This window comes from Elephas maximus, chromosome 2 (assembly GCF_024166365.1).
Source record: "Elephas maximus indicus isolate mEleMax1 chromosome 2, mEleMax1 primary haplotype, whole genome shotgun sequence".
NCBI classification, from domain to species: domain Eukaryota; kingdom Metazoa; phylum Chordata; class Mammalia; order Proboscidea; family Elephantidae; genus Elephas; species Elephas maximus.
Window position 1 is genome coordinate 71718454 of NC_064820.1, and position 25952 is coordinate 71744405.

General features: G+C 40.4%; 1 protein-coding gene across 7 annotated transcripts in view; it reads left to right on the forward strand.

Annotated features, from left to right (window-relative positions):
- Positions 1–25952, forward strand: part of MAST4 (microtubule associated serine/threonine kinase family member 4) — a 721413-nt gene that overhangs the window by 219498 nt on the left and 475963 nt on the right. For all 7 annotated transcript variants that reach the window (XM_049864865.1, XM_049864768.1, XM_049864777.1 and 4 more), the window contains exon 3: positions 20218–20342. In XM_049864865.1, the coding sequence (XP_049720822.1) occupies positions 20218–20342 (125 nt within the window). The remainder of the gene's footprint in view (positions 1–20217; positions 20343–25952) is intronic.

Genomic DNA, 25952 nt, shown 5'->3' on the forward strand with positions numbered 1-25952 from the left:
AAGTTAGTGGTGGTGTGGTAGGCACTAGGAAATATGATTGCTAGCTGGGCTATTGCCACCAAGCGACGACAAGATGGCACAGGAAGTATGGCACTTACTAAGTTGCGAAGGCTGGAGAGAAATAGGTTTTAATAAAGATCTAGGGTGTGGTTAATTCAGTTATAGATATGTTAAGTTTGAAATGCCTAGGAGACATGCTAAATAGGGATCTCTAGTAGGACTGTGCATGGAATCACAGAAGTGGAGAGAAACATACTTTTGAGAAGGAAAGGATGGCCAGTGATGTTGACTCCATCTGAGGGAGTAAGGTGAGAACAGGAAAGTGTCATTGGATTCAAAAATATGGTCCTTGGTAACCCTGGGGAGAGTAGATAAGTATGGATGGAAGCTAACACAGAGAGGGTTAAGGGAAAGTGATAATGAACGAATCAGAGGCAGCTTGTGTAGATAGCTCTTTTGAGAAATTGTGCTGTGGAAGAGTAGAGAAATAGGGTGCCAGCTGGAAAAACGTGAGGGGTCGGGGAGAACCATCTCAGTGTGGCAACCATGAGAGCATGTTTGTAGGGTGTTGAAGATAGTTCGGGTGAGAGTTGGTAGCCAAAAAAGTGAAGGGTTTTGGAGGAAGGGAACAACATATTCATCCAGAGCACATGGAAAGGAGTTGGCCTTTTATAGGAAGAGGGAAATTTCCTTTATTCTAACAGGAGGAAGAAAGAGAAAATAGATGTAGAGGCAGGTGGTTTAATCAATTTGGTGGCTACAGTTTTCTCAGTGTATTATGAGACACCTATGTGGGGCATTGTGGAAAGTTTGATGAGAGTTGAGGAGAGAAGGAAATGTGAAATAGTCTTAGAGAATTGGAAGGAATCTATAAATGTAGTGGGATTTCTTGGAAGCATTGACAGCCCATTTAAGGTATGAGATCCTGAATTGAAAGTGAAGTCTGTCTGCACATTTGGGGAAAACGTTATGGCCCTGGGGAAATTTGTGTTCAGTAATAGAATCGTCGGTTTCACAGAACGAAACAAAGAGGCCTGTTCTGGGATCAGGCAAGAGAGGTATGTAGGGGAGGGGTGGAGCTGTGCTGTCTAGGCATGAGAGGAGGGTTGGTGGCCAAGGTGGGTGTTGTCAGGGGTAGAGCCAAAGCCATTGGAAGCTTGGAAAGTGGATGAAAGCAGGGAGTTGGGTGTGTGGTAGGGTTGGGAAGTAAGTGAGCAGTGCTTGATCTGAATTTGACTTAATCAGCTCCTGAATGTTGAGTGGAATGTTGATGTTTTGAAATCAGGCAAATTTTGAAACTTTGGAAGGGCAAAGATGTTAGCAGTTCTTACAAATGGTGCTGTCTTATTATATACTTCCTGATTTTGGTACTTGACTCTTGAACAGCAAATAAAAAACTCCAGATCCGTAGATATGTCATACTTAAGGTTTTACTGGCTTAAAAACATCCTGCTTCTAATTGTTTCACTATTTTTCAATACTTATAAAATATCTATGTTGAAGGCACATAATTAGAGACAGAAATTCTTTTAAGTTGGTTTAGTGTTCTGTTGTAGAACTTGTAAAATTGTGTAGTTCATGAAAAATATTTATGAAGCTGGAGAATGTCTCTACCTATTTTTTCTGAGGTGTTTCTCATCAGACAACAAAGAGGCAACTCCATTAGCATCTTCTTCCTGGTGAGAGCACATGATTTTAAGATGCGTTTAAAACCGTCTCCCGTATTCACTGCTCTTATGTCAGTTTTTGCATGCATATTTTGTGTGCTATCTAATTAGAAGATGAATATTTTGGTGTATTTTTCTAAGTGTTGGTAGTTTTTCCTTGTCAGAGTAGAAGGCTCTCATGAGACTAAGACTTAATGGGGTGCGCAGCTGTTAGCTGGTTCCTTTGGCAGATGCTGCCTCCCAGTGGCTTTCTATCAGGGAGCCTTCTGCTATATCTCATCTCTCATGCAGATGGTTTACCAATGAGTCATTCTCCCCCTCACTTGCTCACGTGGTGGCTTTCAGGGCCCCTCTCTTCCCCCTGCCACCTGCTGGTTAAGAACTGCCAGGTGGCCACCTTGTTCAGACCCAGGTTGTAGAATTCTCTCTGAAGCCCAAATCTCTCCTTCAGGCATTTGCACCAATGAAGCCATCTGAAAATGTGACAGTGTTGGGCATGATGAAGATTAACTAAGGAAAGAGGCTACATGTGGACTTGAAGAACTGAATGCGTTTCTCTTAAACCCAGAGTTAGTTGAGAGACTGAGCTGTTTTGCTTTGATATGGGTGTGGGTTTCAGAGAGTGCTGGGAGCCGTCGGTTGGGACTTGATGGATTTAAAACTAAGCCCTGCATGTTAATTAAAAGAATGTTTTTGATAGGAGAACTGCTTTCCCTTAAGTTTCTTGAAGTGCCTTCTACAGAGCAAAAGGTAACTAACATGGTTTTAAATAACATTTAATGTAAAATTTTAAGATTGCTAGGGATGGAAAATCAGTTGTATATTCAGACACATCTAAACCATTGTCATGTTCAAAATAAGTTAGCCTGCTTGACCTTTGGCTAGGTATGCTGGATGTGGTAAACCAAATCCTGTACCTGAAATTCTTCAAAGTATACCATAGAAGAGTGTCTACAAGTCATTTAAGGTTTTTGCTGGCATTATTTTACAAGTTTTGTGTATCTAAATATCTAAAGGAGATCGCTGCACCAATTAGGCTAGTGAAGAACCTTGACAGAAACAAACCAAAAATGTGTGGAGTAGTAGGATTCACCAGTACTAGGCTTACCTTTCTCCTTCTCTCCCTCTCTTTCTCTTTCCATCTCATCTTCATTTCCACCTCTCCCTATTTCTGTATCATCTCTCCCTTTCCTTCGCTGTCTCTTTCCTTGGCTTATTTCATATCTTCTAGTATGATTCTATAATAGACATTGGCCTTTTCTGAGAGAAAAATGAATTTTTTGAATCCGTATATCAAAAACTCAAAGTTCTTAAAATTTTCTTTAGGAAACTGTATAGTCATATGAAGGGAGTTACATGACATGACCTTTGATTTCAGTTTTTTTTTTTTTTTATAGCATTTAATCAAGGAGTTGAGTTTTTTGAAGTAGCCTAATCATACTCCTTTTTGTTTTCTCTCTCCTGCTTGTTTTTATAGTATTTCCCTGAAAACCTGCTTTACTCAGATAGGGCACAGTGAGTCCTGGGCATGACTGGTCATGGTTTTCCTATACATCGTACATTGTGTACTTTTAGACTCTTAAAAGAATGGTGCATTAGAGTTCATCTTCCTACTCCCTCTTCGTGTAGCCTATATGAGATGAAGTGGTTTTAACTCCCTGAGTCTTTAGTGTATATGAGGAAGCCACAAAGGTGCAATTGGTTATATTAAAATTGAGAGCGTGAAATATATATTTGAGTAATAGAAAATAGATATTGCCTATTAGATCCCACACAGCACACTCTTTGAGTTATTGGGGAGGAAGGAGATGAGGTTGGGAAAGGAAGATAGTGGGGAGTGCCATTTTATGCCACACTAGAACATAGTTGGACATAAGGTAACTCTGGCTCTTTTGGTGGCATTCTTTCCTCATGTACAGTGCATTTAAGGTGCTAACTGCTCATGTGTTGGAATCAGTATATCAGATTGTACACGTCAGTCCTCTGAACAGCAGCAGCGGCATGGTGGTAGGGTGTGATGATGTGGTAGTGATTAGGAGAGATGTAGATTGGAAGAAAAATGGGATCCCTGAGTTAAACTGATGGAGTTTAAAGATAGAAAGCAAGTAACCTGACTGAGTGGAGATAGCGTTTTGAGATCTCTTACACCACTATTTCAGTGTGTAATAGAAGGACATGAAATGGGAATCTGAGCCCCAGATTCTAGCTCCAAGTTAACTTCTGAGTAGCCTGCCTTCAGTTCTGGTTCTCAGTTTCCTCATCTGTAAAATGAATGGGTTGAACTCGATATTCCCAAGGCCCCTTTGAGCTTAAGTAGTAAATAATCTTAGTTACCAAGTTGAGAGAAACCCTGGGTGGTGCAAATGGTTAACATGCTTAACTGCTAACCAAAAGGTTGGAGGTTTGAGTCCACCCAGAGGTGCCTTGAAAGAAAGACCTGGTGATCTACTTCTGAAAAACTCAGCCATTGAAAACCCTGTGGAGCAATGTTCTACCCTGATGCACATGGGGTCACTGTGAGTTGGAGTCAACATAAAGGTAACTGATTTTTTACCAAGATGAGAAGGAGACTGGCTTTCCTTCATTTTTTTTTTCCCCACTTTCCAAACCTCCCCCACACATAGACTCTTTCCACTGTTGTGTGAGGAAGTCCCCCTTCTTCCCCAAAGGAGTACGCGGTGGGTATCACTGTCTGCTGAAACTGAGCACGCCAGGCCATCCATCTCTTGCTTGAAACTCATTTTCAGTGGCTAATCAAAGATCAGGAATGTACAAGTTTTTTTAACTTCCCAGATGGAAACTGAAAATGAAGCTGACTTTATATCAAAGCCACAGGGAAAACAGTGTGCAGAGAAATGCAAATGCCACCAACCAGGAAGCTTAAAGATTTATAAAAATTAATGTTTTTGATATATTAATGACTCTGGTGGTGGTAGCCTGCATTTGTCATTGTCATGTTCCATTGTCATTCAAGTACTTCATCAATGCATATTGCCAGGGCTAAATTTATTTTCTTGTGTCTGCCTAGCCGGATACTTTCTCTGTTCTTCCAAAGGAACGTCTCAGGCTCCTTCATCACACCAGGGCCTGAAGTGAGAGCTGAGGCTGAGTCCTCTCTTCTGGTTTTAACTCATTGCAGGCTTACTTACTGTGAGTAAAACTTTAAAAAGAGAGAATAATTTCACTTAAAATGTTTCTTTCTTTCTGAGTAAGACAGGTGGAATTATGATCACTGTAACATATTAACACAGCACCAAATTAGGCTTAAGAAGGATTTTGCAGAAGGTAGCAGAACTCCCAGCTTCTTTTCCTAGCCCCTGTAAAGGAGAGGCATATGCATATGTCAGTGAACATACATGGACATTCGTTCAGTGTTTACATGTGTGCATGCACACACGGCATTGCACCCGTGGTTGTTATTCATTGTCTGTAGGATACATCTCCACTTTTCTCCTAAATTATTCTAAAGGACAGTGATAATTATGCTTGTCATTGCCGTTTGATTAAAATCTCTAAGACAGATTTCTCTGAGCTCAGAACAAGGAGAAAGGAGTTAGATTGATTTGATATGGTGCTATTCTTTCATTTCTGTCTTTGCCTTGGTTGCCAGGAATCTCAGTGTAAAACCACTCTGTTTTGTTGCTCCATTTCCTTAGTTTTTGGCTTCTATGTTGTATCCAAACCCAAACCAAACCCACTGCCGTCAAGTCGATTCCGACTCATAGCAACCCTATAGGACAGAGTAGAACTGCCCTGTAGAGTTTCCAAGGAGCGCCTAGCAGATTCGAATTGCTGACCTTTTGGTTAGCAGCCATAGCACTTAACCACTACGCCACCAGGGTTTCCTCTATGTTGTATATAAAACAGAAAAAAACCATGGTTGTTGAGTGGATTCCGACTTGTAGCAACCCTATAGCAAAGAGTATAACTGCCCCATAGGGTTTTCAAGGAGCGGCTGGTGAATTTGAACTGCCAACCTTTTGGTTAGCAGCTGAGCACCTAACCACTGCACCACCAGGGCTCCATATTGTACATAAATAATGTAGAAAAATATATATATATATATAGAAAAAAGAAGACACGCACACATGCAGGGTGGTGAGACCCCAGCCTTAGGTCCAGTAACAGAGAAATGAAGCTGTGACCATCAACGTCCTTTCCTGCATTCAGATTCTATCCCAAACACCTTCATTTTGCTTTTGCTGATTCTCCCACAGCTACAGTTTTTTCCTCCCTCTCTTCTGAATACCATTCTATTTTGCTTTTTTCTAAAAAAAAAAAAAAAAAGACCATGTCTACTTTCTATTATTTGTATACCTGTCATCCCTTTTGCTAGTTTGTAAATTTCTTAAGGATTTTTTCCTTCTGTTCTTGAAACAAAGCCCCGTATGTTGCAAACACTGTATTAGGTTCTCAGTAAGTAGAGTTGCCAGATAAAGAATGGTCAGTTGAATTTGAATTTCAGATAAACAACAACAAAAAAAACTTTTCTGTGGCTCTACTAGTTGTTCTCCCTGGTGGTGTAGTGGTTAAGAGCTAACCAAAAGGTCGGCAGTTCAAATCCAGTAGCCGCTCCTTGGAAACCCTATGGGGCAGTTCTACTCATTCCTGTAGGGTCGCTATGAATTAGAATCGACTTGATGGCATCAGGTTATACTAAAAAGAGAAATTGTTATTTATCTGAAATTCAAACTTATTTGGGTACCCTATATCTTATTTGCTAAATTGGCAGCCCTATTTTATGAGTAAGTACTGGGATGGACCTGTCCCCAGGGGTTATGTCCAAGCATGTTATCTCATGGTATGAAAGGCAAAAGGTTAAAGCCTTCCACATAGACATTAGTACAATATCCTTTTCTTACGGTTTATTTTTCCTTTTAGCTGTGTAGTCACATTGGAGGTAGGGCCATCTTTGTGGACGACCCTAAAGAGATCTGAGAAATTCTTTGCCATCTGAGAGCTGTTTGCATCTGCTCCTCTGCCATGCCTTCTATAATCACGGTGCTCTCTGTAGATTACAATAATGGGGAGTTAAATGAATTTAATGGAATGTCTAGATGAAAATTATCAGGCTTTCAGTCTTGAGTGATGACCATTTGGAGGCTGATTGGAACAACAAAATAGCTGCAGTCCCCCAGCTCAACACCAAAGCACGAGGATTTTCCCGTGAGCATAGTTGGATTCTCTGGAAAGGAACGTCAAGTCTCCTAGCAAAAGTGTTTCTGAAAACATGAGGCACTGATCCTGGACCCTGCTACTAAATGTCACCTGAACTTTCAGAAGAAGTTAGTGGCTAGGTAATAAACCAGAAATAGAGAGGCTGAATTCCAGCTCCACACCGGTCATCAATTCTTGAGCAGTGCTGGAGATTGTGATGCTAATCTTGGCTTTGATTTTTCTTCTCTTAAAAACAAGGGCAATGTTATATGATGTTTTTTAAAGCACTTAGCAATTTGTTAGGATTTAATTCAGGGCAGAGGGTTGCAATCTGGATAACAATGATTCCTAGACCCTGTTGCTTTTAAACCAGGTAAAGTGGATATTAACGAACTTTCTTGGTAAGGCAGGAGGAAGAACAAATTACATAGGCTCTGGTTGAGATCTCTCAATCAGAGCAGAGACCTTTGGCAACTTGCCATTTTGGAGGCACTGAGGAGATCTACTATATGGTATTTTTGATGCATTATTCCATGGTTTTGTTCTAGATGTCTTGCTTATTCATTAATCAATACCAGCAAGAGTTCTTAAAGGGGAAATATTGGATTCTTTAGGGAGCATGCATAGACATCACTATTGAGAAGGAAAATTTTGAAATCTGCTTTGAATAAAACCCAGCATGGAACTAGAAACTGTTCCCAAAAAATATATGTGGAAATATACTATTATGTAATTTAGGCTGTATATAGAAGTTTTCTTGTAAAACTGGAGAACATGTTAAGAAATTTAGACTTGTCTGAAAATTTCTGCTTGGATTGTGATGAAGAGTTTGTTTCAACCCCTCTAAGACTGCTATGGAGCCCTGGTGGGGCAGCGGTTAAGAACTACGGCTGCTAACCAAAAAGTTCGAAACCTCCAGCCATTCCTTGGAAACCCTCTGGGGCAGTTCTACTCTGTCCTGTAGGATCACTGTAAGTTGGAATTACCTTGATGGCAATGGGTTTGGAGTTTTTTTTTTTTTCCAGGGCTGCTATGGCTGCTTTAGCTACCTGGGTAGGGCAAATGGCTAAGCATTGGGCTACTAACTAAAAGGTTAGTGGTTCAGACTTACCCAGAGGCACCTCAGAAGAAAGGCCTGGTGATCTGCTTCTGAAAGATCACAGCCATGAAAACCCTGTGGAGTGCAGTTCTGCTCTGACACATGTAGGGTCGCCATGAGCTTGTGAGCTTTTTTGTTTTATGGCAGCTTTAGGAGTCCCTGGGTGGTGTCCACAGTTAAATGCTCAGCTACTAACTGAAAGGTTGGAGGTTCAAGTCTACCCATAAAAAAAAAATAGACACCTTAAAAGAAAGGCCTGGCGATCTACTTCCAAAATATCACAGCCATTGAAAACCCTATGGCGTATAGTTCTACTCTGACACAGTATAAGTCATGAGTTGGAATCGATTCATTGGCAACTTGTTTGGTTTTTAGTTTTATGGCTACTTTTGGTTCTTTTTGTTTCTCTTTAAAACTCCTGGTTCCCACCTCCCCCCTCCCTCACCCCCATTGGCCTCCGTCACAATTGTTTAGATATAGGGCAGTTGTCAGAAATGTTTAGCATCTCAGGGCTGCAAGTGACATCTGGGTGCATCAATAAAATGCAAGAGAATGTTATTGAGTAAGATTCTTAATTTCCCAAAAAGTAAGATACTGAGCTCAAGTTGTTCCCTGGTGCATTAAAGTCAAAATACTTTTGGTAGTAGTCAGAGTTTGAATTTAGGATTTGAGCCTCATAACTGGAGCCAAATCGTAATGAACTTAAATTTAAGAGTTTAGATTTCATGAGTTTAGAAACTGAGGGTATTTCTAGGATCATGAGGGGCAGCAAACAAGTTAGATGGAGTGAACTTTTGGATGGAGTTGCATTAACTGGGTTGAGAAGAGACCTTATAAAGTATGATGGAGGAGAAAGAGAAGCAACAGGAAGAAGAGGAGGAGGAGAAAGAGATAACTCTTATTTGTTTGGTTATTGTTTTAAAGAGGGCAAGATACTAGTCCTTGGGGAGGTTTTAGAGATGTAGAGAAGGCAGATTGGAAGACGCAGGAGAAGGCAGAAGAGAGAATGGGGAACTGACAAGTCGTTTAACAGCTGTTCCACACATCCTCAAACTGACTCTGAGAAAAAATGGTTCTATTTATTTGCCGTTTCCCTCCATATATCTTGCCAGCAGCATTCATCAATATCTGTCATTTCCCAGGGGGTTTAGACATGTCTAGCAATTTATCCTACTGAATTATATTTCAATAGACGGGTGGAGGGAGGCCAGATTGCAGATGTTGACTCTGACCTGTGCCCCAGTGTCGTTTAGACACTGCCTCTACCCTGTTCCTCGGTGCCCTCACTTAGGTGACACTCGAAGCAGTGCTGTTTGGTGTCAGAGTCTTGTTACCATATCCTCATTACAGTAGGCTGTGTTTAACACTTCTTTAAAATCAGTTTTAAGTTGTCACATTAGCCTTTGGTCTATGCAGATAGGGCTTAGGGCTAAACCATTATTTATTTTTTCATAAGAATTTGAAATCCAGAAAGCTACCATCTGAAGGGACATGACCTTGGTGGTCTAGGGGTTCTTGCTGGCTGGGTCTAGGCCTTGTTACCAAATGGGAAAATTTGCAGACTGTTGGTTCACTGAAAGCAGTGATATGAGTATTGTACTTGTAATAATAGGAACCCACACCCATCTATCAGTTTATTGTACTGTGGTAGCTTGTGTGTTGCTATGATGTTGGAAGCTGTGGCATCAGTATTTCAAATACCAGCAGAGTCACCCATAGTGGTCAGGTTTCAGTGGGGCTTCTGGACTTAGACCAGGAAGAAAGTCCTGGCAATCTACTTCTGAGAATTAGCCAACTAAAATCCTAGGGATTACAACGGAAAATTGTCTGACATAATGCTAGAAGATGCATTCCCTAGGTTGAAAGGCTCTCAAAATACACAGTGACCACAACAGTGGACTTGAGCATACCAACGATCGTGAAGATGATGCAGGACTGGGCAACATTTTGTTCTTTGTTCGCAGGGTTGCTGTGAGTCAAAACCAACTTGACAGCAAATTGCAACAGCAAAAATTGGAAGATTAGAGTTTACCAAGCTCTAGCCTATGTATTCACTCCTTTAATATCTACCCTTATTAGAATTTGACTGAGAGTGGCAATACTGGTAGAGGAGAAGAAATATTGCTTTGTTAAGAACAAGTTAAGGAAAAGCAAAAGAAAGGAAAGGCCAAATACATTTCTCTGTAAACATGGTTTGAGTTGTTTCCATTTTAAAATATACTGTGTGTTGGCATTGCTACCTTTTATCAGAAATTGTAGGAGTAACAATGGCGGCTTTCTGTGATCAAGCTTGAAAAGACCACTGTACTTTTGAATCACCTTGCCTTTCACACTAAAAGTTATTTTTTGATTTAAAACTGCAGCTGCTGTTGATGGTGTCATTAGCAGCCCGAGGTTCTGCTCCATAGCCTCAGTTTATCCAAGGACTTTGATTTCTGTATTGTAGACATGCATGTTCTCCTGTTTTTTTCTTTAAAAACAGCGCTTCACTCTCCCACCGAATGGAATTGGGCTTTAGTGATGCTTGAAAACATTCATTACATACACACACTGTATGGAGTTGCTCTGAAGAAACTGTACCTTCTGGTTCTTGGTCCCCTTGCTACAGACTTCCCTTCTAAGACATCCCCTAACTTTGTCACCATGCTTTTGCGGTCAGCAATCTTACCTTGCCATTCTACTTAAATACACAATGCTGGCAATAATGCTCTAAGAAGTGCATTTAGGCACCTCTGGAAGATTTGTCTTGCAGCAATACAGGAGTTTAGAGACTGCTGCGTGGGGACAATTAATTTAAGACCTTAATGCCGCAGGGGCATCAATGTGCTCTGACCACTAAGTTCCCCAAAGTCGGGGTGCACTCCTGATTCAGCTTTCAGTTTCCTTGTCAGTTAGCCATCACTGCCTAGTAGACAGGAGTGTCGTCAAGGACTTAGTGTCAAGGTTATGCTTTGGACTTCACTTCTGTGAGTAAACACACATCACTTTTTAATTTTTTTTTTTTTTTTAAGGCAAGAACAGCAGCTCAATAGAGCAGTCAGTGAACTCCAGCAGTTTCTGGTCACAGGTCTGTTGGTTTTTCAAATTATATTTATTTATGCTATTGAGAAGAAGGATTTAGCAGCATTGTTGGTTGTCAAGGCACAGTCATTCTTTTGCGGTGGGGACAAGAAATTGGAAGTCAGTCACCCATGTGAGAGGGAAGATGAGCCATGTCTCTATGTTGTAGTAGCACAGCAGAAGATGAATAAAGGGAGGCTATAATTGCCTGTGAGTATGAAAGTCACTGTTCGAGGGAACAGATGTTTAGGAGTACGCATGGGGCATGGAAGAAAAATATCTTGATGGTGATAGAGTATATTTTAGGGTTGAAGCTGTTGAATCATGGATTTTGCCCAGGTTCAGCCAATGACTTATCCTGATCTTTAACCTTTCTTCATTTCTAAAGTTTGAAAAATTCTTGATAAACTCAGTTCAATTCTAAGAGCTTAAGCTATTAAGTGTGATTTGCAAAAGCAGACACTGAGATAGTTTAATGTGGATGCTTCCTTTTGGACAACAAAAAAATATTAAGAAAACAACAAACCCTAACCAGTTGCCATCAAGCTGATTCTGACTCAGGGTGACCCCATGCGTGTCAGAGAAGAACTGTGTTCCATTGGGTTTTCAGTGGCTGGTTTTTGGAAGCAGATCACCAGGCTTTTCTTCTGAGGTGAAGGGCGAACTCAAAACTCCAGCCTTTCAATTAGCAGCCAAGTGTACTAACTGTACCACCCAGGGACTCCAGACAACAAAAAAAGACCCCCATAATTCTTCCCCTGAATGGCTCAGTGATTTTGGCTAAGAAGGGAAGGTTTTTGTGGGCAGTGGGGAGGGTCAGATGATGAGAATGTCCCTCCTCCCACTTTCGAGGTGGGTGTGAGCTTTCTGGAAGCTGCTGTGGGAGCATGTGGCCCCATCTGCCTGTTCATGATGCTTGCCAAGTGCCACCTTAGTGTTGCTCTTTTTGTCCCTGGTGTCTTAGCCTCAGCAATGCTACCCTCATTCTGCCTCTGTGGTAACCCCCTCATGTGGCTGGCTCCCCTACTGCTTTGAAACCCTTGGGAACAATACATCGGCCACCTCAGTTTCCCTTTAGCCCTGTTGGGAACTTAGAGGAGTGAATTACTCTCTGAGTTGTTGTTGTTATTAGGTTCGGTAGAGTTGATTTAGACTTACAGCCACCCCATGTGACAGAGTAGAACTGCCCCATGGGGTTTTCTAGGCTGTAGTCTTTGCAGGAGCAGATTGTCAGGTCTTTCTTTTGTAGAGTCACTGGGTGGGTTTGAACTGCCAACCTTTCAGTTAGCAGCTGAGCGCTTAGCTGTTGCACTACCAAGACTCCATAACTGAGTACTTGTGTATAATTGATCACCAGAAACCATACCTAAAGAGTGCTTTGTTACATAGTTAAGTCTTTTTTTTTTTTTTTTCTACTTTAATGTTCTGTTTGTAGTGCAGTAACCCAAAATGTAAGACTGTGGGCTGACTGCTAAATCTATGTGGAACTTCAAGTGATACGGAATTTTTTACTGGAAGCTTTGAAATCTAGTCAAGTACCATTAATTCCCCCGTGATAAAGTAGGTCTTCAGAGGCTATATTTCTTTATATAGTCATTCTGCTAAAATTATTGCTGACCTGGCATTTTCCTACTTCAGAAGGATACTTCAAACTTTGGGGTACTTTGAAAGTATGTATCTCATGTGTGAAAGCATGCATTCATGGAGTGCCTGCCTCTTGATTCTTGGCATTCTGGATGGAAACAGAGGGCAGAGGTGCACATCCCAGGAAAGAGGACATGTCTAGTCTAGGCTCAATAATGTGCTTATTCTAGTACATAACCTTAAAAGGCTACAGACCTTCTCACTGTCCGTCTGTTAAGGAGAGGCCCCATGGCCCAAACAGTAACAAAACCAGTAAAAACAAAAAAATTAAAAAACTCATTTGTCATGGATTAAACTGTGTCCCCCCAAAATATCTGTCAACTTAGCTGGGCCTTGATTCTTAGTATTGTGCGACTATCCACCATTTTATGTGATTTTCCTATATGTTGTAAATCCTATCACTATGATATAATAAAATGGATTAGTGTCAGTTATACTGATGAGGTCTGTAAGATTAGGTAGTGTCTTAAGCCAATCTCTTTTGAGCTATAAAAAAGAGAAGTGAGCAGAGAGACAGGGGACCTCTTACCACCAAGAAAGCAGCGCCAGATGCAGAGCACGTCCTTTGGACCTGAAGTTCCTGTGCTAAGACGCTCCTAGACCAAGGAAAGATTGATGACAAGGATCTTCCTCCAGAGCCAAAAGAGAGAAAGCCTTCCCCTGGGGCTGGTGCCCTGAATTCGGACTTTTAGCCTACTGGGCTGTGAGACAATACACTTCTCTTTGTTAAAGCCATCCACTTGTGGTATTTCTGTTATAGCAGCACTAGATGACTAACACATCATTCAAACAACCCATACCTCTGTGGTTGTTGAAACCTGACAAGTCCTTGTATCAGCCTGGCCAACTTATTCCAGCTTTAATACAGACTGCGATTCACTGCCTCTAAATTTCTAGTTATGTCAGTAGCAAATAATTTAATAAATGTTTTAATAAACATATTAGAAATTTAGGAATGTGTTTCCAAAGAGCACAGAGCTGATCAAAGTTCTAGTTGTAACAACAAGCTTGATTCAGTATTAAAATATAGCAGCCAGATTGCTAGGCCTGCTCACCCTCTCCTACAACAAATCAGAAATGGTATTATTCATTAATTTCTACCCTGTGCAGCTGAATAATGCAGTTGACAGATGCTAATTTTCTTAAATTGTAGGCAGCAAATGATGCATGAATTCAACAGCAACACACTTTTTAGAAGCTCTTGGTAGTCATTAGAAAAGCAAATTTATATAAAGTTTGATGTAATCACTACCAACTATGGCACAATGTTAGTGCCTTCTAACGACTGCCTTAAATCCATCTGTTGTCCTCTTTCCCCTATTAACACTAATGGCCGTTTCGGCGGGAATACTATATCCCATGTGTTATGCTAACAGACTGTACAATTTGTAACATTCATGAGATTCCTTAGGATGACACTCATGTGAAAATAATGGTATCTCAACCACCAGAGGATTATAAACATTTTATTGCATATGTGTGTTTCCTAATTTATTTATTTTTTCCAGCGGTTCACAAAATTTTATTTCTTGCGTACCTTATATGTGTTAGATAGCTCTTCGTATTTTCTTTTCTTTTTACGCTTATATTTATTGTGTTTAATTCTATGATATTTTCTTTTTTAGATTTTTAACAATCCCATAAGTTTGCCCCTATGTTAGAGTGGACAAAACTGAGAGAAATTCACAATATACAGTTTTAGAATCTATTTTGAGGGGTCAGAATTAGAACTCAGCAGTCTGTCTCCAGAGTCAACCACAACTGGAGAAATTGATTTTTGCCTTTACTGTCAAGGGCTTTTATGGCCTGTTGGCTTTGAAGAGAGTATAAGGTGAGTGTATGGGCTAAGGCCAAATCAGCCATTGTATATCAAAGTACCGCCTTCTGGGTTAGGCTCTGTTGTGGCAATAAAAGGATTGAAGGCACACCTTTGGTCTTGTTGCCAGGATTGGGTTTACACCTGAGATAGAACAAATAAAATATATGTGATAGTGTTAAATTGAGTGATTTCAGAGAAGGACAAGATGGCATGCATATATGTCCTGTTAACAGGGATTTCTGTTTGCTTTAAAGTGCCCTGTGAGAGCTAATAAAACTGAAGTGTTCCACGTGTGGCTTAGAATGTCTCGATAGAAGGGACATGGCCCTGGTTCCTTTCTCCTGGCTTCCTCAACCCTGCTTCTGGATTTGGTTGAGTCTGACTTCCAGCTGAAACATGCCCAGCCTCATTGACCCTGGATCCTAGCCTGAATTTCCTGAACTGAGAGTTTATCCAGGAACTGCTCCTGCATCTATTCTGCCCTCCACTGGCAGTAAGGGAACCTTTTCCAGGTGTAGCTGCTGTGACTTTCCTATGAGACTGTGATGAGGTTGCTGTGCTTTCTGTTTGCTCCCGTCCCCATTGAACCTTTCCCTGGCTCCTTGTTCCCCCACCGTCACCCAGACTCCTCCCTGACCTAGGCCTCAGGAACTACCATCGTGAGGGGTGGTAGGGACGTGCTCTTGCCTAGTTTGCGCTGTTAGAATACGGAACACAGTTTGATAGGAACCATTAAAGCAATATTATAAAATATCATTTTTAGGAATTAATTGAGAATAATTCAGTACAACCCCATCTACCTGCCAGCCAGCTTAATATTTTTCAGATTTTAAAAATTTTTCTTTTAGATTTAAAAAAATTAATATTAAATTTATTAAAGCTACAAATCAAAAACTGGATTCTCTATTTAAACTTTAAAGTTCAACTGGCAGACCCTGTTATTCCTTGCAGATACTTTTTTAAGATTAAAAAATATTACAGACCCATTGTGCCCCTCCCTGGACCCATGCTTCATTTCCCTGCCCAGAGAGAGCTACAATCCTGCATGTGCTGTCGTTTCCATGAAGAAATATTATTCCTTATTTCAATATTGTCCAGTACTATTCTTTATTTCTTTTTCTATCTGGCCTAGGAGCCATCAATTACCACATTTTATTTTGTTGCTATGGTAGTGAGGGTGTGTGTCTAAGAAGTTATAAAGTTCTTATGATAATGTGAATAGTGATAATATATATTGACTGCTTGTTTCTTGTCCCATGAGTGACTTGGTGCATTATCTCATTTTATCCTATCTGCCACTGTGTAAGTTGTTATTCCCATTTTAGAGATGGGACTGTTGAGGCTTAGAAGTTAAACAGGTTACCAACCATTACACATGGCTAGTCACAAATCCATGCTTGTTTGATTTCAAGCCTGTGGTTCCCATCTTTCTAGAATTTTTTTACTCTGTAAAATATATATTATTTTCTTAAAAATATAGAATCATCTTAACATAAGTTGTTTTTTTTCACATAAGTATGTGATACATTTTTCCTCTGGTAGAATTTGGACTTTGGAGTCAGAGTCCGTATTTTGCCCACCTAATAGCTGTGTGTCCCTGCCTAGTTATATAACCTCCTTGGACTTTAAAGTAGAGATAGTAATTCCTACCCCATAAGGTTGTTACGATGTTGCAGAGCCTGGCATATATTAGGCCTCAGGTATTATACCTACAAGTGAAATGCAAGAAAATAAAATGCAAGAAAATAGTCCATTCAGTTGTATTCTTTCTATTTAGACTCGATCAAATATTGGTCAAATAGTATACTTTAACTGCATTTTATTCAACAAATATTTACTGAGCACTTATTAAATGCCAGACACTCTTCCAGGTACTGGGGATACAGAAATGGATAAACCTATTTCTTCACCTCAGGGGGATTATAGGCAGAAAGTCTAATAATTATTTTCTGCTAAGAAAAAAAAAGGGGAGTTTTTCAATAAATCGAAATGTTTGGTCTTTAAGTTTTTCCATTATTTCATTAAATTCTCTAAGCATCTGAGACAGAACAGCAGTGAGGCCAGAGTAGATTCTTCCCATCATATAAACCATGACATCATGTAGCACCTACACCTCCCATCATGCCTCTCTCCAAGATGTGAACAAATAAAAATATAGAATTTAGATATAGAGTATAAGATATAGGAAAGGACACAGGGGGGGCTATGGATTCAGATTTCTGGAGGCTGGTATATTTTTATCAAGTGATGTCCTTCACACAATGAAAGTAATTTCTGTGCTAGAGAAATCATTTATTCATGTAATACTGACACTAGCATTTCTAAATGCAGTCTACACTTTTCCTGCCCTTCCTCGTTAATGCTTTGCCTTTAGCAGCCCTGGTGGCGCAGTAGTTAAGCCCTTGGCTGCTGAGAGGATCGGTGTTTTGAACCCACCCAGTGGCTTCTCTGAAGAAAGATGTGGCAGTCTGCTTCTGTAAAGAATTATAGGCTTGGAAGGCCTATGGGGCAGCTCTGCTCTGTCCAGTAGAGTCCCTATGAGTTAGAATGTACTTGAAAGCAACAGGCTTGGCTTTGGGTGTTTTCTTTAGGCCTAAAGGGGCCAGATTTCTCAAAGACCCTCTTAGTCTATTTTGGTTCATGTTCCAAAATAAGGTAGGGGTGGAAGATAAAAGTCTGGACTTCAAGGTAACATACCTTGCACAAAAATATGTCTGAATGTTTCTGAAATGGCAACCGAAACTACAGAGGGTAATTATACCCAGATTTTCAATGATAGTCGTTATGCTCCAATTAATTGACATTTACTATATTTATTTGCTTAGAAAAGGTCATAATCTAGTATATGTGATTGTTGGGGACCATGTGACAAAAACCAGTATGATCCCATTTTTGTAAGGAAACATAAGGTACAGGAAAAAGTCTGGAGAAAAATCACTGAAATGTTGATAGTGGTTGTCTCTGGTATGATTATGGGTGATTTAAATTTTTTTTCTTTATATATAATTGTATTTTCTACTTGTGAATGAAAAGATACCAAACTTAAATATATATATATATATATAATTTTATAGTTGTTATGGCTAAATGGAAACCCTGGTGGCATAGTGGTTAAGTGCTACGGCTGCTAACCAAAGGATTGGCAATTCAAATCCACCAGGTGCTCCTTGGAAACTCTATGGGGCAGTTCTACTCTGTGCTGTAGGGTTGCTATGAGTCGGAATCGACTCGACGGCACTGGGTTTGGTTTTTGGTATGGCTAAATAGCTCACATTTACTGAGTGCTTATTATATTCTAGCAAGTCTACTGAGTGCTTCACTTATAAAACCCTTTAATGTCATTGGTAACTTGATATGGTGGTTGTTATTAGGTGCTGATGAGTCGATTCTGACTTACAGCCACCCTGTGTAAGACAGAATGAAACACTGCCTGGTCCTGCACCATCCTCACAGTTGTTATGCTTGAGCCCATTGCTGCAGCTATTGTGTTGGTCCATCTCGTTGAGGATCTTCCTCTTTTTCACTGACCCTCCACTTTACCAAGTATGATGTCCTCCTCCAGGGACTGATCCCTCTTGATAACATGTCCAAAGTACATGAGATGAAGTCTCGCCATCCTCACTTCTAAGGAGCATTCTGGCTGTACTTCTCCCAAGACAGATTTGTTTGTTCTTCTGGCAGTCCAAGGTGTATTCAATATTCTTTGCCAACACCACAACTCAGAGGCGTCAGTTCTTCTTTGGCCTTCCTTATTCATTATCCAGCTTTCGCATACATATGAGGTAATTGAAAATACCATGGTTTAGGTCAGGTGACATCTTTGCTTTTTAACACTTTAAAGATGTCTTTTGCAGCAGATTTGCCCAATGTAATGTGCCATTTGAGTTCTTGGCTGCTGCTTCCATGGGTGTTGATTGTGGATTTAAGTAAATCCTATTATCTCCATTTTAGAAATTTGAAAACCAAGTTAGATTACATAACTTCCTTCCCCAAGGAAGATCCCCCCCACCAAAAAAAAAAAAAAAACCTCTCAAAATTAGATCTAGTTTTTCTCTAGAACCTCAGCGCTCCCTATACAATCAGAGCCTGAAAGAACAATTTGGTAAAATCAGAAGCCATTTTTCCTCTTGCAGTTAATATATGAATTTCTGAAAGCACTTGGATTAAACTATTAGACTTCTTAACATGGAAAATTGATGGAAAATGGCCTGAGCTCCTGTTCTGTGATAGACCTGGTGGTTAACATGTACAGTAATGGTATACTAGATAATATATTGTGACATTTATTAACTGGTGGGATATGGTTGTGAGGTGCATGCCTGAGGGAAGAGACTGAGATGTTTTTACCAGGGACAGATCTGCTGGGGAACAAGCTGCTGCAGGGCCACCAGCCGTGCATGCTGCAGTCTCGAAGGCATCTGGAGAGGAATGAAGCTGGAGTCTGCACATATTACCCTTTGATGAGATTCTGTGATTGCCTAACATCTTTGTGTTTTCACTGTGTGTTCTCTGGGAACGAAGTGCCTACTCATCCTTTCATTCATTCGACAAATATTTTTTGCTCCTACTATGGAAACCCTGGTGGTACAGTGGTTAAGAGCTGCTAACCAAAAGGTTGGCAGTTCAAATTTACCAGGTACTCCTTGAAACCATAGGGGACAGTTTTACTCTGTCCTATAGGGTCGCTATGAGTCGGAGCCGACTCAACGGCAACAGGTTTGATTTTTGATTATGGCCAGTTATTGTGCTAGTATTGGTGCAAAGCAGTTAAAAAAGCAAACAAGGTCCCTGCTTTTACTAAGCTTGATTACTATGTCAGTATTCGTTTCCATGCTGACTTTTCTGAAGTCAAAAACTGCATTTCTTGTATGTTAATACCAGTCTAGCCTATGTACTAAGGAAGTAGTGTAGTGTGAATTGATTCAGCTGTTTGACTTTTAAAAGCATACACATATATATTAGAGTTCAAGGTTGACGGCAATTGCTCAGTGAACCTAGACTGACATTGATGTCTTGATTTATGCAAATGGGTACCGTTATGTATCCCTGGGACACGGTTGGATAGTCACCTGTGATTCTGAGAAGCTGGGAGAAAGAGACGGCAGCCCCATTTCACCTTGAAAGAATCCCAGCTTTTCTTTTGTTGGTCATGCTGTCTACTTTGTAGACACTTTACTTGTTGAATCCTACCTCACCTTCCATATTTTGAAAAGTACATTTATGAATGCACACATTCATTTTTGTAAGGCTGAAAATGTTTTGTGTATTCATATATATAGTTTGTTGTTGTTATGTGCCATCAAGTCTGTTCTGACTCACAGTGACCCTGTGTACCACAGAACAAAACACTGCCTGGTCCTTGGCCATGCTCACAATCATTGTTAAGCTTGAGCCCATTGCTTCAGCCACTGTGTCAGTTCATTTTGTTGGGGGTCTTCCTGTTTTCGGCTGATCCTGTACTTTACCAAGCCTGATGTCCTTCCCATGGAATAGGCAGAAGTAACAAGACGTTTCATTCTCTCCTGACTGAAAGCTGAGGACGAGGGACATAAAGAGATTAAGTCGGGTTTATGTGGGAGTCAGTGTCAGAGCCCTTGACTGTATCTCTTGACTTAATCAAAACATTTTTTTCCCTTTGGTGGCTATAATAAATGTAATTACTAAGTATTGCAGAAATAATACAGAAGAATGGCCAGGATGAGATCTGCCACTGCCACAGAACTACTGCCATCTGCCTGTCATTTACACTGTCTTCTCTTTAACCCCCACAGGGAGGTACCTCCTTTCAAACCCCGTGGCTGGGCAGGCCTGGCCAGCCTCGACGGAGACATCCAACCTCGTGCGTATGCGCAGCCAGGCCCTGGGCCAGTCGGCGCCCTTGCTAACGGCCAACCTGGTGAGTGACTATGGGCTCGGCCAGGCCCTGGCACCCTGGATGAAGTTTGCAGAGGGTTGAGTTTGCCCCATCTTGCCATCTCCTGTGGAAGTATTTTAAGTTCACTGAGTTTAACTACATATAAACTTACCCGAATTACAGTAGAACTGCCCCATGGGGTTTCCAAGGAGTGGCTGGTGGATTCGGACTGCCAGCCTTTTGGTTAGCAGCTGAGCTTTTAAACACTGTGCCACTAGTGCTCCAAGCATACATTTAGTAAAGTGCAATTCTTTGCTGTCATTATGCAAATTTTTTCTAAGTTTCAACCCCCACTTCCCTCCCAAATTTGGAGTATTCCTCTCAGCTTGGCTATGTGCATTTAATTTCCTTGTATTCTTTCCTTTCCTCATTACTGCACTGGTCCCCATCCTTCCCCCTAAAGATAAGGTAATGTCCCACCCAGTCTGGAGCAGGTAAGAATGATGAAAACCAAAGACAAGGGAAAGATTAGCCCAAAGAACTAATGGAACAAAGCTACCACAGCCTCTGCCAGACTGAGTCCAGCACAACTAGATAGTGCCCAGCTACCACCAATGACTGCTGTGACAAAGATCACAGTAGAAGTCCCAGACAGAGCTGGAGAAAAATGTAAAACAAAATTCTAACTCACAAAAAAAAGACCAGACTTACTGGTCTGACAGAGATTAGAGAAACCCCGAGAATATGGCCCCTGGACATCCTTTTAACTCAGTACTGAAGTCACTCCTGAGGTTCACCCTTCACCCAAAGGTTAGACAGGCCCATAAAACAAACAATACACATTGTTCAACCATGTGCACGAGATTAAATGGGCACACCAACCCAGGGGCAAGGGCAAGAAGGCAGAAGGGGACAGGAAAGCTGGACAAATGGCAATTGTGAACCCAAGGTCGAGTAGGGGACAGTGTTGACATGTTGCAGGGTTGGCAACCAGTGTCACAAAAGAATATGTGTATTGTTTGGTAAGAAACTAATTTGCTCTGTAAACCTTCACCTAAAGCACAATTAAAAAAAAAAAAAATCAGGTAATGTTTTTAGGCGTTTATTTTATTTTTTAACTTTTATTAGAAAATAATTTCAAACTTACAGGAAAATTCCAAGAATAAGAAAAGTACATAAGAACACTGGTTTATCCTTTACTTAGATTCACCTGTTAACATTTTGCACAGTTTGCTTCCTTTCTCTCTCTCTCTGTATGTATAATTTTTCTAACTATTTGAGAGTGGCCCTTCATTATCATAGTTACCAACTTCAGTAAATTTGTGACTGATACATTCCTTTTTTCTACTCTTAAATCTGTATTTCAGTTCTCTCAGTTGACCCAATGTTTTCCTTTATAGCGTTTCCCCCCTCCAGCATAGGATCCAGTCTACGGTCATGTATCACAATTAATAGTCACATCTCTTTGGTCTCCTTTCCTCTGGAATATTTCCACTGTCATTCTTTATCTTTTGTGACATTGACACTTTTGAAAAATAAAGTCCCCTTTCTTCCAATTTTTTAAATGGAATTATTTCTCATATTACATTTGTCTGATGTTTCCTCATGGTTAGATGCAGGGTTTTACATTCCAGGCCTGAATGCAACATTGCTGATGCCCTGTCCTTCTCAGGGCATCACATCTGTAGGCACAACATCTGTCTGTCTGTCAGAGGTGATGTTAGCTTTGATTGCCAAGTCAGGGTGTTTACCTGATTTCTCCACTGTAGAATTATGACTCTTTTTCTTATGAATAATAAGCAGCTTGCGGGAAGACAATTTAAGACCGTACAGACATACTTCTCCTCATCAAAATTTTTCCCTAGATTTAGCGTCCATTGATGATGCTTGACTGAACCATTTTTTACTATGGTGATTGAAAATGATTTTTCCAACCCTAGTAGTTGCGAGTAGAATAAATATTTATTTGTCGGCAGTGTGGACTTGTGCTTTTTTTTTTTTTCTTCTTCAGTGTAGGCCTTTATTTTTAACCATGATGCTGTCTAGAATTTTGTTCTGTAATCACCCCATTACTTCTCTACTTTAACCTTTGGCACAGCCTTAAAGTCTATACCTGTTACTTTTGCCTTGTGGTAGGGTTGGATGGTATGTAAATATATTTTTAAACAACATTTACTGAAGAACATGCAAGCAATATGCAAATCAGTGCATTATGATACCCTATAATTTCATGTGTTGGTAATAAATTATGCTGGATATTTGGAGATCACATGGTAATGTACAGAGAATTCATTTAGACCTAGCCTCTAGAGTTATTTTTGCCATGGACTAGCTCTGTGAACATCAGCAAGTTACCAAGTTTCTCAAATTTTATTGCCCCAACTGCCCCTACAATGTGAAAACATCCTATGAAGTCCCTTAGTTCTGGAATTCCCTGATTCTTTTGGAGTAATTAAGATGTTGAATCGATTGAATAAGTGTCACTGAAGAAGTTTCTTTGAGGATATTTTATAATGTCAAAGTTGACTATTATGTTTAAACCAAAATTCATCTTTTTCCTCATATGGAAAAATCGGGACTTATTTTTAAAGGTATAGTTAAAAGGGTGTAGACAACATTTGTCTTCAGCCCAGACCCAAGTCCAGGGTAAGTTTTTGTTCTCAGGGAATTTTATTGAAATCTTATTTTACTATAAATACTTCTTTTTTTATGGAAAGAGAGAAATTCTTCCCAATGAGTGATTATTTAAAAAAAACAGAAGTCTTTTTCAACCATTGCAATTTTATTCTTAAGATGTAAATAGTAATACTGTATGTTTATTGCCAAGCATCATTCTGATTAAAACAGTACTGTCAGAAAGTGATATATTTTATTACCTAGTATGGTATATTATCTAGTACTGTCAGTCACATTGTCAGACGTAGAAACTGATTTGTTCATTGATAAAATGCCTGTTGGGTGACCTAAGGTATTTGGGAATCCAAAACCAAAAGCCAAACCCACTGCTGTTGGGTCAATTCTGACTCAAAGCTACCCCACAGGGTTTCCAAGGCTGTAAATCTCTACAGAAGCAGACTGTCATATCTTTCCGCCTGCGGAGCCACTGGTGCTTTCAAACTGCCATGTACCTTTCGGCTAGCAATCGATGGCTCGAACCACTGTGCCACCAGGGCTCTTTATTTGGGAATAGGATTAAAAACAGACAAACAAACAAAAAAACCCAGGAGAAATATTAATAGAAAACACAAGAAGAGTACCCCGCAAAATGTGTCAGATGTCATTCTTACGAAGAGTCACTTACATTATTAGCTTATCTGCCTGCAAGCTTTTATGTTTATGCTTATTTATGTAAGAGTAAAACTGGGAAAATGCTGAAATACCATGTAGAGCAAACTTGCAATAGTACCTGGGACATAGGACGTCTCAGTAAATGTTAACAGTGTTAGTACTTCTGTGGTTACGATTATTGTATCTTGGTTAAGCTTGGGTATAGAGTCTCTGGGCGATGCTAATGGTTAGCATGCTGGCTGCTAACTGAAAGGTTGGAGGTTTGAGTCCATCCAGAGGCACCTGAGAAGAAAGGCCTGGTGATCAACTTCCAAAAAATCAGCCATTGAAAATCCTGTGGAGCGTAGTTGTACTCCGACACACCTGGGGTTGCCATGAGTTGGAGTTGACTCGACGGCACCTGGCTACTGCTGAAGCTTGGGTGTGGAGGCCAGAATGTGATTTGTTGTTGTTAGGTGCCGTTGAGTCAGTTCTGACTAGTAGCAACTCTGTGTATAACCGAACACGATTAGCTATTTACTCGTAGACAGGGGGGATTTAAAATTTAACCGTCATAATATCTGTCCCTTCAGCAGTTCCATTAGTTCCTGTACTGTAGTCTAAGGAATACTATTTGCAGTCTATTTGACCAAGGCTTCTGACCCACACCTTCTGGTGTGTTAAGTGCAGAAGCGGCAGGAGGGGGGCTGCTAGACAGAGTACCATCTTGATTTCCGTATTGTTCTACTACCATCTGCCCAGATTTCTATGCCACATCGCTCATTTCAGTGTATCAGTGAAGTACATGTTAATGACATTTTCTGCTTTTGGTACCCTTTGCAGAATCATACAGCTAAAGGGATCTCATGTTCCTACCTTCCTTGGATTAGACAACATCCAAGTTAGCCCTACTGATTGCAGCTAGGAAGTTTATGTCAACTAGCATATTTGATAGAGAATGGTGCTGAAAGAGTGGAGATCTACGCTATTAGAAATTCCTTCCTTCCTTTTTTTGCTTTTCTTTATCTTTCAAGAAAGCAGATGCTTCTGGAGATGGTCTGTAGTATAGAACATGCTTCACTCTGATTGGATCTTTCCTCTGGCTCCTGTGCCCACCCTCCATCACTCCTTGCCCCAGAGCTGTAAGTCAATCTTCCTCCCAACTCCTCTTAGCATAGCACCTTTGTTTTAGTGCTTTGTGTATATGCCTGATATCTCTCTGCTAAACTGTAAGCTCCTTGAGGGCAGAATTCCTGTCTGGCTTGACTTTCTACTCCTCACTGCTCCTAACACAATGCCTTTCATGTAGGAGACATTTTATAAATAAGGTTGAAAGGATGAGTAATTATTTGTGTCAGAACTGAATAACTAGTTGCAAGGCAAGGGTGATAATGTGATTCTGTATGTTGTCCTGGGTGGCTTAGTAAGACCATCCATCTAAAACCTCTGTTGTTTTGCTGTTCAGTGCTTACCTTACAATTGGGAATAGCCCTTAAGTCCATGTAATAGGCCAAATCCTGTTTATGCCTACATCAGCAGTTCAAAAAGTATGTGACAAAATAGTGAAGAGATTATCAATGTCCACATTCAAGGAAATTTCATTAATATGTTTTTAAGCAGTTTAAATATTTTGTTGGTTCATTGAATAACCGATTTGAAGCGGTATGTGTATTCAAGTATGGAAGAATTGAGAAAATAAGGAATGGAAGAGATTTGTGTCCAAATGACAGCACTGGACTTGATATCACAGACTTTTATGGTCAATCACAATAGTATACATTTCAGAGAAGCACAGACCCTCAACTTGAGAGGTATTAATATGCCAGTAAGATATAAATGAAGGGTCCGTGCTTTGGTAGGTGTGAAGTTTAGTAAATGAATCACCTACAGTGATTTTTAATGCCATAGGCAAGCTTGAAGGTAATACTAACTACCTTCTCAAGGAGGAGATTAATTCCTAGCCTGAAGTATCTAGTTTTCCTTGGCAGTGCTAAATGTAGTTGTGCTCCTTCTCTCAGACACGTTGGGCATTTCAGATAAATGGCGTGTTGCCAGTTCATCCTAAGTAGCCTGGTAGCTGGCAGAATACATGCTCAGCCAGCGTCCGCCTGCTGGGACACCAGCCGGGAGTGCTGATGAAGTGTCAGATGTATACTTCATATACATTCATCTGAAGAGGGGAAAACGCATTTTCCCATTTGCTTCCTCCATCTTTCTGTCCCTCCCCACACACATGAGTAGTTTATCAAAGAAGTCATAGTCGTCAGAAGCAGGGGGATTTATACAGATGCTGCTTTCTGGCAAGAAAGATGGAAATTTCAGGAGGCAAAAGCAAGACCGGTGGTAACTTACTTTTCTGTAGGAAAATAAGGCTGGGAGCCTTGA